Source organism: Coenobita brevimanus, chromosome 2, assembly GCF_032717465.1.
Source record: "Coenobita brevimanus isolate Jiangsu-jjx chromosome 2, ASM3271746v2, whole genome shotgun sequence".
Classification (NCBI taxonomy): Eukaryota; Metazoa; Arthropoda; class Malacostraca; order Decapoda; family Coenobitidae; genus Coenobita; species Coenobita brevimanus.
Window position 1 is genome coordinate 29,412,569 of NC_136955.1, and position 18,722 is coordinate 29,431,290.

General features: G+C 40.8%; 1 protein-coding gene across 1 annotated transcript in view; it reads right to left on the bottom strand.

Annotated features, from left to right (window-relative positions):
* Nucleotides 1–18,722, bottom strand: part of LOC145392003 (cytochrome P450 2L1-like) — a 185,876-nt gene that overhangs the window by 68,184 nt on the left and 98,970 nt on the right. The window contains exons 7-8 of the mRNA XM_080266490.1: nt 13,255–13,432; nt 12,822–12,939 (exon numbers count right to left, since the gene is read on the bottom strand). Of these exons, the coding sequence (XP_080122616.1) occupies nt 12,822–12,939; nt 13,255–13,432 (296 nt within the window). The remainder of the gene's footprint in view (nt 1–12,821; nt 12,940–13,254; nt 13,433–18,722) is intronic.

Genomic DNA, 18,722 nt, shown 5'->3' on the forward strand with positions numbered 1-18,722 from the left:
TCCTTCTCGTCATCGTCATTATTATTATTATTATTGTTGTTGTTGTTGTTGTTGATTTTCATCTACTTCCATGGGTAGAGATCTTTGTTTCCGTCATTTTTATTATTATTATTATTATTATTATTATTATTATTATTAATGATCACCTATTGTTTCCTCCATTATTTTTATTATTGATATCCACCTGTTACCATAGGTGGCGATCGTTGTTTCCATCATTATTTTTATTATTATTACCATTATTATTATTATTATTATTATTATTATTATGATTACTACTACTACTACTATTATTATTATTATTATATTATTATTATTATCATGATTCTACTACTACTACTATTATTATTATTATTATTATTATTATTATTATTATGATTATTATCCATCCATCCATCCATCCATTGCCAGACGCCTTAATCCCGTACGGGGTGGCCACAAACTAATCGCCTCCACGTCGCCCTGTCCCCGCCATTTCACTGCCCTGCTCCCAACTCACACCCCCCTCTCTCATATACCTCTCCACTCCATCCCACCATCTCATCCTCGGCCTCCTCCTTCCTCTCCCCCCCTCCACCTCACTCACATACACTCTCCTCATCAGTCTCTCACCCTCCATCCTCTCCACATGGCTAAACCACCTCAGTGTGTTCCTCCTACCGCTTCCCATCACATCCACATCCACACCACAATGCTCCTTTATATCCTCATTTGTCAGCCTCTCTCCATGTGACTCTACAGGCTCCTCTTAAATAACTCATTTCCACTGCTCTCACTCTTGACTTGTGTCCTTCCAACAACGTCCAAGCTTCACTTCCATACGTCAGAGTTGGTATCACAATACTGTCATGCAGCAACTTTTTCACTTCCATGCTCACTTCCCTGTTTCTTATCACTGCTTTCAAAGAACCAGCATCATTTCTTCCCTGCTGTACCCTTTCAAGCACTTCACCCTCCAGTTATTATTATTATTATTATTATTTTTACTACTATTATTACTATTTCTGTTACAATTATTATTATTATTCTAGAACCTTTCGTCTCAGATTTCCATCATACTGATTGAGAACGCACTGCACAATGACCCTATTAGACTGACCTAGTTTCAGTGACCTTGACCTCCTTTTCAAGGTCATAGGTCCAGAAATGTCCAAGAATACCAAATTTTCAGCATCAATTTTCACTGAATCTATCATACTTCAGTGATGGTCCGAATGTATGTTTTTCAACATTTGTGAATGTGGATGCAAATGCGAATACGAATCCGAATGCGAATATTCTGTTTGATGACATAGGAACGTAAAGTTATTCATATTTCTGATACGAATTAATTTCAATATAGGAGTTTCAACCATAGAAAAGTTGAATGAACAAATTTCTATCTAATTTCTATGTTACCAGGATGCGGAATGAGGATGCAACTCTTAGATGCATCTTCCGGGGATATCGGACGTCTCCTGGACGAACTTCGAATGGACCCAGAACAGATCACGTTAGACAGACGTTTTCTCTCTCTCTCTCTCTCTCTCTCTCTCTCTCTCTCTCTCTCTCAGAAACTCTTGAGATTTAGAGTAGTTTTTTTCTGTTTATGAACCAGGGGCATATTTAGGATCCTGAAACACTGGGGACTTAGCCCAGCCCAGAAATCTTTAGATTTTCACCGGATAATTTTCAAGTTATTTTAACGTAAAATGAATATAAGATGTGAGACACTACTGTGCTCTACCAAAAGGTTCCGATCTGGTGCTTAGGCTAACTTCGCAATATGAAATAAAAATAAAATGAGTACAATCTGAGTTATGACAAAACTGTGTTAACCGTGTCTTGTCCAACTGATACTCTCCTCATCACCTCTCCACGAGCTCTTTTAGTGTCTCATCTGTCCGTCGCACTCATCTCCTCTGCTTTCTCCTCCTGCTCTCTCCTCCTCTCTCCTGTCCTGATCATAAAAAGGATGCAATCAGCAAATGCCAAGCAACATCTAACCAAATCTTTCCTTTTTTGTTGTGATGATTAGATCATAAACACATGTTATTTATCAATTTATTTTATACATTGACAACACATTCATTTTTTTCTGGGGAGGAAGGATAAGGGTGTGGCAACTTGATTTTAGTTGGGCGAATGTGTCAATCATTTTGTCATAATCAAGGCTCCCAACTAACTCTCTCTCTACTGACAACACTGCCAGATCACTGAGCTGCTCCTAGCCCATGGTATGCCTAAGCCAAGCATGTAGTCGGCGAAGAGCACTAAATGATCGCTCACAACTGCAGCTACTGACCAGGATGGTAAGGGCCACCTGTAAGATCATCTTCAGTGATGGGAACGTCATGGGATCAAGGAGCTTGAACACACTCAGAATGTCTGGGATGGCTTCTGGCCCCTTCCTGCTAAAAATGCTTTTCGCCACCATCACCTCTTCTGGGACTAGTTGGATGCTGTATTGTGAGGCTAATTTCTCTAGGGCAGTGGTTCTCAACTGGTGGTCCATGGTGAATTTTTGGGTGATCCATAGGACGTTCACCATATTTGGTAATAAACTGGAGATTGGTGAATATATTTTTAAATTTATTGAAAATTCAGTACGAAAAATTTTATCAAAATAAATAATTGGCCATTCATTTTGTTGTATTATTCCTATTGATTATTCCAGTACGATTGGTACTTACCCAGATCTGTCAACACATGCAGTCAGATGTCTTCTGCCATTTGCATCAACTTCCATGTGTGAGAGCAGATTTTCATGTTTGTTGCACATTAAGTCCAAAGGAATCGGCTTGCAGTGAAAAGCGATATTCATTGTGCATTATCAAGTACCACTCTTAACACTGAAAAGCTTGTCAGTGAGAAGAGAATCCAAAAGTCTGGTTGCAAAGAAAAATGTTAGTTGTATACTCCTACATAATTTCAAAATTCTGTTTGTTAGAAATAAATTTCACAGCAAAATGTTATAGAAGTATTCATGTATTTCCTGGAAATTATGTTTGGAAGAAATATATTTCAGACCAAAATGTCAGCTATCTACTATTTTATATCATTTCTCGAAATTCTGTTTGTAAGAAATATATTTCTAACCAAAATGTTTGTTGTGTATGCTTTATTTATCATTACTCAAAAATGAAATGGTCCACGATATTTGTTTAAATTGGGCTGGAGGTCCATGGCCTGAAACGAGTTGAGAACTACTGCTCTACGGACTGCACGCACAGGAAGGTTTCATAGGCTGGGTGACATGCTTGGATGCCAATCATGACTTCTCTCCCAACACTAGATAAACGATTCTCCATTTCATTGGTCATTCGATCGGTGTAAGGGTAGAAAAGTCTCTGCTGAAGATGTTCTGAATCATTAAGCAGGTCTGACCCGGAACCACAGGACACCTCCACAACAATCATCCACCTTCTTCTATTTCCTTCTCGGACCCAGAGAAGACTGCTGGATGTTGTTCTCCTCGCATCCTGCCTTTGTTATGGCATAGATCTCTTCAGCCACCTGTGCAGTTCACTGGCTAACCAGGGTGTCACGGACTGCACTTTTGTAGTGCACTGCCTGTGCCAAGTTGACGGTTTCTTTCTGAAGAATCTTGTGAAACCCTTCAGTGATGCCAAGCAACTTTTTGAACACAACTAACAGGTAGACTACAGGGACTTTGGATAATTTTGAATGCAGACCTAGTGCAGTTGGTTTTCTGATCTTCTGAAGAGACTTCATGACAGCAGGAAAATTCGTGGTTGAGTGTAGATGCACTGAAAAATGAGTAAAGGTTTTCAAGCAGAAAAAAAGAAAATCTCTGGTTTCAGGAACTGCTCTGTAGGTGTGGCAATGTGCAAAGCAATGCACATAGACAGCCTCTGGATGTTTTTCCCAGAATCGAGCTTGCACTCCTCGAACAGATTCACTCATCACTGCTGCACTGGCATATATTTGAGCGACGACTTTCAGTTCAGCAATGTTGTTGGACACAAGAACCTGCCCGACTGCATTTGTGATCGCTTCTGCACCATAGCCATCCAGTTCTTCAAGCAACGGAAATTTTCCTTGATGTTACCTTCTGGTGGAACATAGCGCACACACACAGTGAGCTGTTCTGTGTACCCATCCTTGGCTTCGTCTGCCATTACCACAAACATCTTTGATTCCTTTACTTCTTGAATAATATGTGCTGTGACCTCTGTGGAGCAACATCCGAGTAATTCATTATGAGAATAAGACGAGAGGTGTCTACAATTGGCAGGAGCTTTGTATCTTTGCAGGAAAGAGTCGAACTTTTGCAGCAGCTGCATACATTCAAGGAAGTTCCCTTGTTTGGGGCTGTCATCCATTTCACTGTGCCACGCAAAGAAATGCCCTGTTTGACTAGAAATACAGTAACCGAAATAATGCGGCATAAATACTCCCTTCTTTCACTGATTTCAGCTACACTAGCAGTTTGTAGCCGCTCAACTGCCATGAACTGTGCTTGCGTTATAACTCATCCATGCCACCATGAAGGCCTTGTGTAATGAAATCTTCTCATGGTCCCTAAAAGAATCCAGAGCCCTCTTGTTGTAGCCAGTAGAGGCTAGACTATCTTTCTTTTGCTTACACTGCTACTTGCTGAATAGTCTGCAGCAGAGGCAGAAAACGGAATTTTGACTGGCTGAATACTCTAGTCAATTATGAGTGTCGTACCAGCTCTTCTGAAAGGACCTCCTCTGAAGTCCGAATTGTTTGGAAGGAGACTGGATATCTTTTAATTAATTTGGACCTGCGTCTGGACTTCCTAAATCTGTCACATCAGAGCCCTCTCTTTTTTTTTTTTCCTTCGTCCCTCCTCCCTGGCTCATCTGTGAAGCAGCAGTAAACGACAGGTTCTCGGTCTTTACTTTTATCTATCCTCAACAAAATTCACAACAACTGTATCAACGGTTTCATTTGCTCTATGACAGGGGTTCTCAACCTGGGGTACGCGTACCCCCAGGGGTACGTGAAAGGAATTTTGGGGGTACGTGACAGGTTTCTCAAAATACTTCGGTTTTAAATAACTGCAAACCTGTTTGTAGAAAGTGGCCTACATGTGCTAGGCTAGATGTGTCCTCCACTAGAACCAGGACACTAAGTGACAACGTTAACAAGGAAACGCTTGGAGTTAAGTCATTTCAGAGAAAGCTCTCTTGGACTACACTTGCCACACAACCTTGCAAACCCATAATAGTGTAGTCACCCTTGCTCGTTTTCTATCGATCACGTCTCTCACGCGTACCAAGCAGGTACCAAAGTGAGACGCACTGTTCGCCTCTCACTGTCACCCACTCACCACTCTTCCCCCACTACCCTCACCCTCAGGTACGTTGAGATCTGCTTCATGGTTTTCAGTGTATTTGTAGTCTGATTTTTTTTTCCCTCGTTTAAGTTGTCATGGATTTTGCTTGCAGCTACGAAGTCATGTGCCTGCACTGCCGCCATAATAGCTGGTAATGGTTTCCTTCTACATACCGCTGTGAGCAGGGATTCTCGGCACTGTGCTTGATTAAAAACAAGTTACGTTCACGTCTTGCAGTCAAAGACGACATAAGAGTGGCTCTTTGAAAGACTGTGCCGAGGATTGACTTGTTGGTAACAAAGAAACAGGCCCAACCATCTCACTGAATTAGTATATACTTGTATTCTAATGCAGTCACACACACTGACTTCCCTATGAGTTAGTAACTAGTTACTAATAACTAGTTGCGAGGCTTAACAATCAGCATTAGTTCGCAGTCAGTGGAACACAATGCCTTCTTAATTCTATTTTGTTAATTTTTTTTCATGCTAGTGACGCTAGTCACGCACACAGTAATTTCCCCATGAGTAACTAGTTATAAGCTGTATATAGCACCACTACCTCACAGTCACAGTTATTGGAAAAATCTGTCTGATTTAGTTCTGTTTTATTATTTTTTTTTATGCTATTCACACACACAGTGACTTACCTATCACTGTTACTAGTTACAAGTTGCAACTAGCTGCAAGCAGCACTAGTTCACTGTCACAATGATCGAAAACTGTCTGCTATAGTTCTGTTTTAGTAAATGTATTGCATGTTAGCAGCCAGTCACATAGTGTTTCCCTATGACAGTAACTAGTTCCTATCAACACTACCTCATAGTGACACACATTAATTGAAAAGTTTGTCTGCTCCACATATATAACACAATTTAAACTTAATAAACTAAGTCAATAAACCATGCATTTCTTTTTACCCTTCCTGATGCTGCATTGTGGGTAAGGGGTACTTGACCAATACTGAAAGACTTCAAGGGGTACATAGGACTAAATAGGTTGAGAACCCCTGCTCTATGATGTATTTACCTAGTCAATATTTTTTTTTTCCTTTTATTTTTATATATTTTGCTAATCACTCTTCTTTACACTGCATTTTTGTTTTATTGTTAGACTATATTAGTCTATATTTGATTTATTTCACATCTGTTAAGCCAGGTGTCTAATTTAATCATCACCTTGTCTTTTATGCCTTTCATTTATATCGCTTTTATTCTCCTGTATGAAATGATTTGAGCTACATTTAGTTATTAAATGTGATGAGCTATACAAATAAGTGTATTATTATTGTTTATTGCACACACACACACACACACACACACACACACACACACACACACACACACACACACACATTAACTAACTAGTCATTTTTGAATGGCACACTAATGTGTATGGGGAATCATACATAACACTCAAATAATGGGTCGGTTTTTTCTTCTAAATAACTTAAAATGTCACTGAGTACACTTTTTTTTTTCTATAAGGAGGAGCAATTTACTCCGTAAATAATATTATTACAATATCACAGTAACTGTAGGTTAGCTATACACACACACACACACACACACACACATACACACACACACACATTAACTAACTAGTCATCTTTGAATGACACTGTTGGCACCCATTTGTATGGGGAATCATACAAATCACGCCCAAATGATGAGTCGATTTTTTTTTCTTCTAAATAATTAAAAGTGGCACTGACTGAGTACACTTTTTTTTTTTTTTCCCAATAGGAAGATGTAGCAATTTACTTTGTAAATAATATTAATATTACAATATCACAATGAGTACAGGCTAGCTAGACCAGTGGTTCTGAAACTGATGTGCCTTGGAATTACTCTTATTTAATGATTGATTTACATAGCTATAATCAAAGGTGTGCCTTAAATACTTGGTGTGCCTTGTGTGACAAATACGTTTGAGAACCACTGAGCTAGACTGGCTAGTGGCTAGCTGGCTAAAGAGCCCTCTGCTTCACCAACCTGAGCTTGTAGACAATGTAGAGACAGCAGCAGTCTACCTTCCTGACTCATCTGCTGCTACTGCAACAGCAGGAAATAACTATTTCTCCGCCTTTCTAGCCTTGCAGGCTACACCTCACTACCTTGGTCCTCTTTCTTTTTGAAAAAGCTTCTTATATTCATAGCCTCAGGTCTTGCTAGCTAAAATCAGGTGCCAACAAACTCTGTAACCAATGCTCTCTCTCTCTCTCTCTCTCTCTCTCTCTCTCTCTCTCTCTCATGTGTGCGTGACTGGTCACTGATGGCCGACTGGCGAGTGGCCGTGATTACCCGTGAATACGTGATAGGAACGAACGTGAACTGAACAGGATCTAACCGAATGTTTTCCGTACGAAATCTATCAGTTCATGTACTGACAACAAGAATTAAAATTTTGTGTTGGCCCCGGCCGGGACTATTCTTATTTTTGTAAAAAAAAAAATAAATAAATAAAAAAAAAAAACTATTTGAGATCCAGGGCTATCCATAAAACCTTTGAGGCTATAGCCCCCAATGCCCAGATCTAACTGCGCCAGTGTTATAAACTAAAAATCTGGAATTACCAACTTTTTAATGAGAAATTCTGAAAATCTGCCATTACACAGAAAGTCTGGTGAAATCCAGACTTTCGGGGGAATATGGCAACACTGCATGATGCAGCAAGCAGCCCTAGCTAGCTTGACAGCTATTTGGTTGGCAACACTAGCCTAGAACACTCGTTCTGCTCATGCTTTTATTGTAACGTTGATTTTCCATAAACTTCATAAAGTTACACTAATTGTATTTGCAAAATATTTGCATGGCAACATGCTAATGCAAACGCGAATATCGAAATAATATGCGAATATTGCAAATACGAATGTGAAGGCAAATATTCGGACCATCCTATCATAGATAAACGAAAATGGAAGGAAATCCCGTGGTAAAATTATTTTCCAACATTTCTATGGAAAAAAGTTTGAATGTCATTCATTCGTTACAATGCGATACTTGGGAAATCACACTTTTCCCACACTGTATATGCTCTTCCATACAGACAAAACGAAAACACAAATGAGGCACTTCTTAGTCCTAAAAATTTTGTCTGGTCCTGGAACAGGTCTGTACACTTTTAGGTTGTAGTTTGTTCAGCGGTTCTTGTGTCATTAAAAAAAAAAATACACAATAGTCCCACAGCTGGAGATCAGCAACTGTCTCAAAAAGTTATTCTAGTTATTACTGATCTCCACCTATTACCATAGGTGGAAATCTTTGTTTCCGCCATTATTATTATTATTATTGTTATTATTATTATTATTATTATTATTATTATTATTATTATTTACTGGTAGGTGGGGGCGCTCATCATCCACTTACTCGATGTAGTGTTGCTTTAGGTGTCTGCCCTTTCCTTTCTCCCTTCCTTCCTCTTCTGTCTTTCTTTCCCTCATTCTTTTCTCTTCCTTCTGTCTACGGGTGACTTTACACTCCCTCTTCTGTCTTTCACTCTTTCCTCTTCCTTCTGCCTATGGGAGAATCTACTGAGTGACAAGCCAAATGGTTTCCTGTACGCCAGGAAACCATTTACTATGCTGGGTGGTAACCATATAACCGAATTATGGCACCTGGTGGTCTATCTATCTATCTACAGTATATACCTAGGCTGCTTCCCCCAAGGAAAGGGAAGTAGCTGAGACAGGACGACACACTCCCCATTTACTCATCCATTCAAACACATTCATTCGCATCTTAGCCCCAAAGGGGAGAAGGGACAGATCCTCACCGCACCACACCGCACAAGGGTCAACTGCGCAGTGCAATCAGTGACATCCGCAGCAGGGCCCGATAGCAGAGCTGGTTTACCCCTGCCACATCATAATAGACCCATCCCCTTACCCGCACCTGACCTGACTAGCTGATCAGACCAAATGCGGGAGAATATCCCCTCAGGGCTGCGTCATCATTTACTCATTCACAATTTCTCTCCATTTATTTCTGTCACGCACAGCCACTCTTCCTTGCTCAACACACATCCCTCTCGCATCCAGCACTCTCTTCACACTGTCCATCCATCCTATTCGTGGTCTCCCTCTCAGCCTTACACCTCTCACATGAGATCTAGTTATCTTTTTCACCAATTGCTCATTATCCATTCTCTCCATATACCCAAACCACCGCAACACCCTCTGCTCAACTCTACCAGCCATCTCCCGAACAACTCCAGTTCTCCTTCGCACTTCATCGTTTCACAATCGATCCATACGCATCACTCCACACATACTCCTCAGACACCTCATCTCCATTTCATTCAAACTTTTCCTCTCTGCTACACCCATATTCCATGTTTCAGCCCCATATAACACAGTCGGCACCACAACACCCTCATTCAGCCTTCTTTTTACATCCATTCTAAGCGAACGACATCTAAACACTTTTCTCATCCCTCCCAGCACCTTACCTACTTCATTCATTCTAAACTTCACTTCTGCATCTATTCTTCCATCCACAGCAACATGTGACTCTGAATATTTAAAACACTCTACCTCCTCAAGCAACTCACCATTCAAAACTATATTCATCCCCCTACTATCAACCAACCTCGTACACTTCATCACTTTACTCTTATTCTCATTTACTTTCAATTTCCTCCTTTCACACACCCTTCCAAACTCCTCTACCAAATGTCTCAACCTCTCCTCTGAATCAGCCACCAATGTAGTATCATCTGGAAACAGCAGTTGCTTCAGATTCCACTCTCCACCATCAACATTCACCAGACTCAGACCTCCACCTAAAACTCTTGCATTCACCTCCCTTACAACACCATCCAGTTAAATATTAAACAACCAAGGCGACATCACACATCCCTGTCGCAGCCCCACTCACGAAAAACCAATCACTAACAGCATTTCCCACTCTTAAACACGCTCTGCTATTTACATAAAAACTCTTCACCCCTTTTAGTAACCTACCATCAAGTCCATACAATCTTAAAACAGTCCACAAAGCCTCCCTATCAATTCTATCATATGCTTTCCTTAAATCCATGAATGCCCAAAACACATCCTTGCCTTTCGCTAAATACTTTTCACACACTTGTCTCACAGCGAACACCTGATCTACGCATCCCTTCCTCTCCTAAAGCCACACTGCTCATCACCAATCACTCCCTCTGTACCCTCTCTAACTCTCATAATTAACACTCTACCATACACTTTACCTACAACACTCAACAGACTTATACCTCTAAAGCTAGTACATTCATACTTATCACCCTTGCCTTTATACAATGGGACCACACAAGCACTTGCCTAGTCAATTGGCACCATAACTTTCACAAAGCACACATTCAACAATCTTACTAACCAGTCAACAGTAGTCACTCCACCACCCCTCAGGCATGCCACAGCACACCCATCCATGCCTGCAGCTTTCCCTGTTTTCATCTTCTTTACTGCCTTCTCCACTTCCTCCTTCGTGATCAAAGAATCATTCAACTCTCCCAACACATTTATTTCTTGCACCCTTCCATCCGCCACAATCTCAGCCACCCTTTCCTCCTCTACATTTAACAATCTTTCAAAATACTCTTCCCATCTCTTCCTTACTGCATCGATCTCAATTAACATCCTTCCATTCTCTGCTTTTACTCGCTCTTCCTTCCCAGACTCTCCCTTTTGCACCCTTTTCACCTCCTTCCAGAACATTTTCTTTTTCTGTTGAAAATTCTCAGTCAGCCGCCTACCCCACCTCTCATCTGCTGCCACTTTAGCATCAAGCGCAGCCCGTCTCGCCCTATTTCTTTTTTCCTTATACCTTTCATAAGACATCTCATCCTTCTTCTGCAGCCACACTTCATATGCACGTCTCTTCTCAGCCACAGCCATACTTACATCCTCGCACTACCATTCACTTCCTTTTCTTACACCACCACCCACACGTCTCACACCACACACCTCTTCTGCATGCCCAACCACAGCACTCTTAAACAACTGCCATTCCTCCTCCACACTGCCATTTTCCTGATCTTTCAATGCGTTCCACTCATCTTTCAATTTCTCCTGATACTCTATCTTTTTCTCTCTTTTATCCAACTCACTCACTCTCAAAACCTCCCTGCCACACCTGACCCTCCTAGCTCTCACCCATCTCTTACCTACTCTTAACTTTCCCTCCACCAGGTAATGGTCAGACATACCTCCACCCTCCCCTCTCAGAACTCTCACATCCAACAATCTTCCTATTACATTCCTAGACACGACCACATAGTCTATCAATGCTTTATCCACATCCATTCCACCCTCCTGTCTCACCCATGTATACTTATAAATGTCTTTCTTTTCGAACAGCTTATTTCCAATCACCATCAACTCAACGCACATCTCTATCATTCGTTCCCCATTTTCATTTCTTTCAGGCACACCATGCATACCAACTACGCCTTCAACTGCTACATTTCCCACTCTAGCATTCAGATCTCCCATCATTACCACATTCACATTCACTCCAAACTCTGCAGACACTCATCAACATCATTCCAGAAAGACTACCTCACTTCTTCATCCCTTTCATTACCAGGCCGATATGCACTCACAAACACCCACAACTCAGGTTCAAATTTCGCTTTCACCCACATCAGACTCGATGACACCTCCTTCCATTCAATCACACACTGCTGTACTTCCGGACTCACTAACAAGGCCACACATTCTCTTGCCCTTCCTCCATCAACACCTGACAATCTTCCATTCACACTTCCAAACATAGACTCACCCTTCCCTTTCATCTTCGTTTCACTCAAAGCTAACACATCCAACTTTCTTCTCACAAACATTCTCCCAATCTCCTCCCTTTTAGCCTCAATCGTACTACATCCACGCACATCCATAGACCCAATCTTTAGGGTATGGGGATAACTCAATCTCTCATCCCTTTCTCTGGCCTGTCTCTTTTTAGGAACTAAAAAACAGAGGAGGGGGTCCCTAGTCCCCTCACCCCGCCCCGTTAGTCACCTTTTACGACACGCAGGGAATACGGTGGCAGTATTCTTCCTAACACAACCTGGCCGCAGAGTAGTAGTACCACCCCATAGTGCGGCCAGATTGTTCCCCCCCCCCCCGCCACAGGGGTTAATTAAGGCGCTCTAATCGGACTGACTCTGTGTAGTTTTATATCCAAGGGGTGGTTGGGGTTTATTGCTCGCATAATGCCACTCAGGGATGAGGCTGGTCACTCTCATCTTAAATGTCAGGACCAACTTGCCAAGCCTCAGGCTCCTACGCTTCTCATGGAGCAACATAGGATTGAATGATGGATGGATGGTTATAGTTGTTATTGTTGTTATTATTATTATTATTATTATTATTATTATTATTATTATTATTATTATTACTGTTTTTGTTGTTGTTGTTGCTGTTGTTGTTATTATTATTATTAGTAGTAGTAGTATTAATATTATTACCATCATCATTAGCAGTAGTATTAGTAATACTAGCAGTAGCAGTAGTACTAGCACCAAGTGCTTACTTTTGGTATTTTGTAGCCTCCTAGTTGAGTATCGGTGGATGCTGAGTGCTCCAGGCCAGTTGCTACTAGAGACGACATTCGTAGAGTCTCGTTGATTACTGCCTCAGTGTATGGCAACCTGCAATATGCATCATTAGTAGCATCACAACATACACCATATTCATCGTCAAACATTAAGAAATCCATAAACGTAATCATCTTCATCATGAACATCATTTATAGCAATATGATCATCATCACAACCGTCATTACAGCTGATGTTGTAGTGAAGATGATGATGGTGATGATGATGAAAAAGGTGCAAGTCACTGGTAACTATCTTCTTGATGAACGTGAGGATGACTATAATGCTGACGCTGATGATGGTTTTGGTGGTGATGATAATGCAGAGGATCCTTATGTTGGTGATAATGATGGCAATGATGATTATTACCTGGGCCGATCCTCTAGTGAAGGCAGCGCCCCCTTCAACTCCCTGTCAATCTCATCTTGCATTTTCGACTGTGTTCGAGGGTTGTTGGCCATGTAGTAGAACAGGAAGGTAAGGGTGTGCACCGTTGTCAGGAAACCGGCAGTGAACAGATCCCAGAGAAGAATAGCCAAATCTTTCTCTGTAACTCATCCAAGAGATTAGTTTTGTATACATATGTTAACTGCCATCACAGTCACGATTATCATTGTCATTACTGTCTCCCATAACCACCAATACCTTGCCTATATTACCGCTGACACTTGGTGCGGGAAGGTTATAGGAAGACCAAAAAAAAAAAAAAAAAAAAGCACGAAAACTACCTACGGAGTCGATAATGAATTCGGCATATATATATATATATATATATATATATATATATATATATATATATATATATATATATATATATATATATATATATATATATAGATAGATAGATAAATAGATAGATAGATATTAAAGGAAGAAGGAACCAAAACCAAGGAGCCCGCAAACCGTTCCTTCCAAAAAGAAAACAAAGACAATCCAAAAAAGAGCCAATTTCAAGATCCGCTCATTTTGATTTGCCTGGACACACTGCGTTTGTAAGACTGGAGATCATAGGAAGTAGGAAACACAGACAGAGGGAGTCAGTCCCAGAGTTGACCTATTGCATGAATGAAGGACTGGGAGTAGCGGTTAACTCTTGCATTAGAGAGTTGGACAGAAAAGGGATGAGAGTTTGTTGCTAGGCACCCGCCGTAGAGGTGGAGGGATGCAAGCAAACAGTTTAGAGGAGCAGTGACCATTAAGTTAGTGATGGAAAAGATATAAAGATGCAACAGTGTGGTGAAGAGACAGAAGTTGAAGGGAGCCAGTAAGAGGAGGAGAGTTAATGAGATGAAAAAGCCTTTGACTCCACCTTGCTGAGAAGAGCTGTATGACCTGAGTCTCCCCACACATGAGAGTTGTACTCTTCACATGGGCGAATAAAACCCGCGTATAAAGTCAACAACTGTGCAGGGGTAAAGACTGTACAGAGTCGGCCGAGCACACCTAATCTCTTGGAAGTAGATTTTACAAGAGATGTAATATGATCTTCCCAAGATAAATGCCGAGAGAATGAAACCCCGAGTATGTTTAAGGATGAGGCAGGACTAAGCTGGATATTATTAAAATTAGTGGGTACTCCCGTGGACGTTTCTGTCGGGTTGATAGGCGTAGGAACTGAGTCTTTGATGCATTAAAAACAAGATTACTTTTACTCCAGTCAGAGGTAAGAGCCAAGTCAGACATTAAGTGTGCCATAGTCTCATCCCTTGTTTGTTGATGTAACTGCTGGGATGGACGTTGCGGGAACCGAATGGAAAGGTGAAGGGTGGAATCATCAGCGTATGAGTGGATAGGGTTAGATGTACAGCTTAGAAGTCACTGATGAATAAAAGGAAGAGAGTTGGTGATAGGACAGAGCCCTGAGGAACACCACTGATGACAGATCCAGAAGAACGGTGGCCGTCTACAACAGCAGCTGTAGAACGACCAGAAAGGAAGCTACAGATGAACGCACAGATAAGGACCGAAACCGTAAGAGGGTAGTTTGGAAATAAAGAATTATGCCAGACTCGATCGAAAGCCTTAGAGACGTCAAGTGCAATGGCAAGCAATATATATATATATATATATATATATATATATATATATATATATATATATATATATATATACAGAGAGAGAGAGAGAGAGAGAGAGAGAGAGAGAGAGAAATAGATAGACCGCAGCCTGTACTGTTTTTATTTTTTTTTTATAGATAATGAATGAAAGAAGGAAAAACAAAGGATAAAAAATAAGTCCATGTTCCTAGAGGAATCCTCCATTCATAAAATATTTATGTAAAAACTGGATTTAAATTGAAGTGGATTAAATATTTGTGGGAAACAACTCCCAGGAAGTGAATTCCAGAGAGTAGTAGTTCTGGGGATAAATGAATTTTGATAAGCAGAGGCTCGGCATTGCGGGGGAGAAAGTGTGAGCTCATGGGCGCTCCCAGCTGCCCGAGTATTTCGGGAGATAATGTGAAGGGGAGACACAATTGAAGCCAGTTCGTCAGAGCACTTACGGTAAAAATACCGATAAAATAATGCTACAGGAGCAACATCTCTATGTACTGATAATGGAGGAAGGTCCTGCATAATAGTAGGATTATTGGTTAATCTAATGGCTTTATTTTGAATTTTGTCCAACTGCCTCAATGCAACCGCTCCACATCCACTCCACAGTGGTGAACAGTATTCGATCTGAGAATGCACATGACTTTTGTTTATTGTGCCCATCTGCTCGTCAGTGAAGAACTCACGAACTCTGTACATAAGCCCCAATTCTTTGGAAGCATTTTTAGCAAGGGATTTAACATAAGCTGTCCAACTTAGGTTCGGGTTTAGTGTAACACCTAGGATATCAACTGTTGTGGATATGGGAATATTGACATCATTTAAAATTATGTGAGAGTCTGAGGGACCCTTTCTGTCGGAGAAACTAATGTATTTAGTTTTCTGAGCATTAAATGAGACCAGATTTGTTTGTCCCCTTTGATTAATTTTAGAAAGGCCCTGGTTCAGAGAAACTGTTGTGTTTATTTGGGAATTTATAATATCAAATAATGTAAAGGACGTACTTAATGTGAAAGAACTATGAAGGGTCGAGTCATCAGCATAAGAGTGTATTGAGTTGTGAGTGACAGATATGAGGTCATTTATATGAATGAGAAAGAGGGTTGGCGCCAGAACTGATCCATGAGTTACGTGCATTTATGGAATGAAACTAAGAATAAATTCCATCTACCATGACCCGTATTATTCTATTATGAAGGTAAGAAGAAATTAGAGGAACCAGTGATGCAAGGCCTTAGTGTAACATCTTAGACAGTAAGCCCCGGTGCCATACTCTGTCAAATGCTTTTGATATATCAAGTGCTATTGTGTGTGCTTCACCGTGTTGGTCTATTGTTTTGTTAATCTTATGGGTAAGAAGGCAAAGAATATCTACAGTTGAACGTTCTTGTCTAAATCCATACTGCCGATCACTGATTAATTTATTGATTTCTAGATGCTTGATTATGTGTTTGTTAATTAGTGTCTCAAAAACTTTATCGAGAATGGAAGTTATTGCAATTGGTCTATAGTTTGATGGATCAGAAGTTGCCCCCTTTTTAGGAACAGGATGGATATTTGCTTTTTTCCAAGAGGCTGGAAAACTTGCGGTACGGTTGCATAAGCGGAACAATTTTGCCAGTACAGGAGCCAACACTGAGGAGCAATTTTTAAGTACTATTGAAGGAATTTCATCTGGACCAATAGCTCTGTCTGCTGAGAGATTCTGTAATACAGCTTGTACGTATCTGGTGTGAATCATGAAAGGAGGTATTTGAGGGGAATCAAAGTCAAGTACAGGAATATTGTGATTTTCTGTATTTAGGGTTGAGTTTGTTGAAAGAATGTCAACAAGAAGTTTGGCTTTCCACGTGGGTCACTTACTAGATTTCCATTGGGGGAGTGTAAAAGTGGAATGGAAGAGGTGGTAGTGAAGTTAGTTTTGAATGAATTAAGGGCTGACCAGAATATTTTGTCATCATTTGGTTTGTTTAGTAGTTTGTTAGCCTGTCTATGCAGAAAGTTTGATTTAGAAAGATTGATAATAGTTTTGGCATAGTTTCTGATATTTCTATAATAGTTAAAGGCTTCTTTGGTTTTGGTCCTTGTATAAGTGTTATAGGCTATTGTTTTATGTTCCGTTACTTTAGCCCAATTGTGGTCAAACCATTTAGGAGAATTTCATTTTCCGTATCTATGATGGGGAATGAATGTTTGCATGCCGACTTTAATGAAATCCTGTATGTGGCCCAATGTGGAATTTGCATCTTTGGAGAAACAAGGAGGTCCAAGGAACATCCATGAAAAAATTATGGAGTCCCTCCCAGTCTGCCCTGTCGTAGTGCCATTTAGTCTGTAGGAGAAGACAGGAAGAAATCAGTAGGATAGAAGTTGTGGAAGCAATGATGAAAGTTAAATTGGGGAAAGCCCCAGGAATTGATGGAGTGTGTGGTGAAATGCTGAAGCATGGGGGAGAGATAGTAGTAGAATGGATGTGGAAGATGTGCAGATTGGCCTGGGAGGAAGGTAGAGTCCCGGATGATTGGAAGTCAGGTATAATTATTCCCTTGTACAAAGGAAAAGGGGAAAATGAAGTGTGTGGTAATCATAGGGGCATTGGTCTTCTTAGTATAATAGGAAAAGTGTATGGTAGGATATTTATTGACAGAGTTAGAGAAAGAACAGAGGAATTAGTTGGAAAACAGGGAGGCTTTAGGAAGGGAAGAGGTTGTGTAGATCAGATATTCATTCTTAGATCTTTAGTGGAAAAGTTTCTAGAGAAGGGAAAGAAGTTGTATGCGGCTTTCATGGATTTGGAGAAAGCATATGACAGGGTGGATAGACAAGGATTGTGGAAAGTATTAAGAATATATGGAGTAGATGGAAAGTTGTTGAATGCTGTGAAGAGTATGTATGATGGTGCTAAGGCTGCAGTGCGTGTGGATGGTGAACTAGGTGAATTTTTCTCTTTGGAGGTTGGGTTTAAACAGGGATATGTCATGTCTCCATGGTTGTTCAATCTGTTCATGGATGGGTTAATAAAAGAGGTCCAAGGTAGGGTAGTGGATGTTGGAGTGGCCCTGGTGAGAGAGGATAGTGTTTGGAAACTCCCTGTACTGTTGTTTGCAGATGATACTGTGTCGTTGAGTGAAGACGAAGGGGAGCTGCAAGGCTTGGTGGATGAGTTTGGGAGAGTGTGCAAGAAACGGAATCTAAAGATGAATGTAGGAAAGAGTAAAGTGATGGTCTTTGAGAGAGGTGAAGTCAGTGAATGTAGAGCGAGGTTGGATGGTGAGGAATTGGAAAATGTGAGTACGTTTAAGTACTTGGGTAGTGTGATGAGTAAGGATGGAGGTTTGGAGGGTGAAGTGCTTGAAAGGGTACAGCAGGGAAGAAAGGTTGCTGGTTCTTTGAAAGCAGTGATAAGAAACAGGGAAGTGAGCATGGAAGTGAAAAAGTTACTACATGACAGTATTGTGATACCAACACTAACGTATGGAAGTGAAGCTTGGACATTGTTGGAAGTACACAAGTCAAGAGTGAGAGCAGTGGAAATGAGTTATTTAAGAGGAGCCTGTGGAGTCACATGGAGAGACAGGCTGACGAATGAGGATATAAAGAAGCGTTGTGGTGTGGATGTGGATGTGATAGGAAGTGTTATGAGGAACACACTGAGGTGGTTTGGCCATGTGGAGAGGATGGAGGGTGAAAGACTGACGAAGAGAGTGTATGTGAGTGAGGTGGAAGGGAGAAGAGGGAGAGGGAGGCCGAGGATGAGATGGAGGGATGGGGTGGAGAGGTATA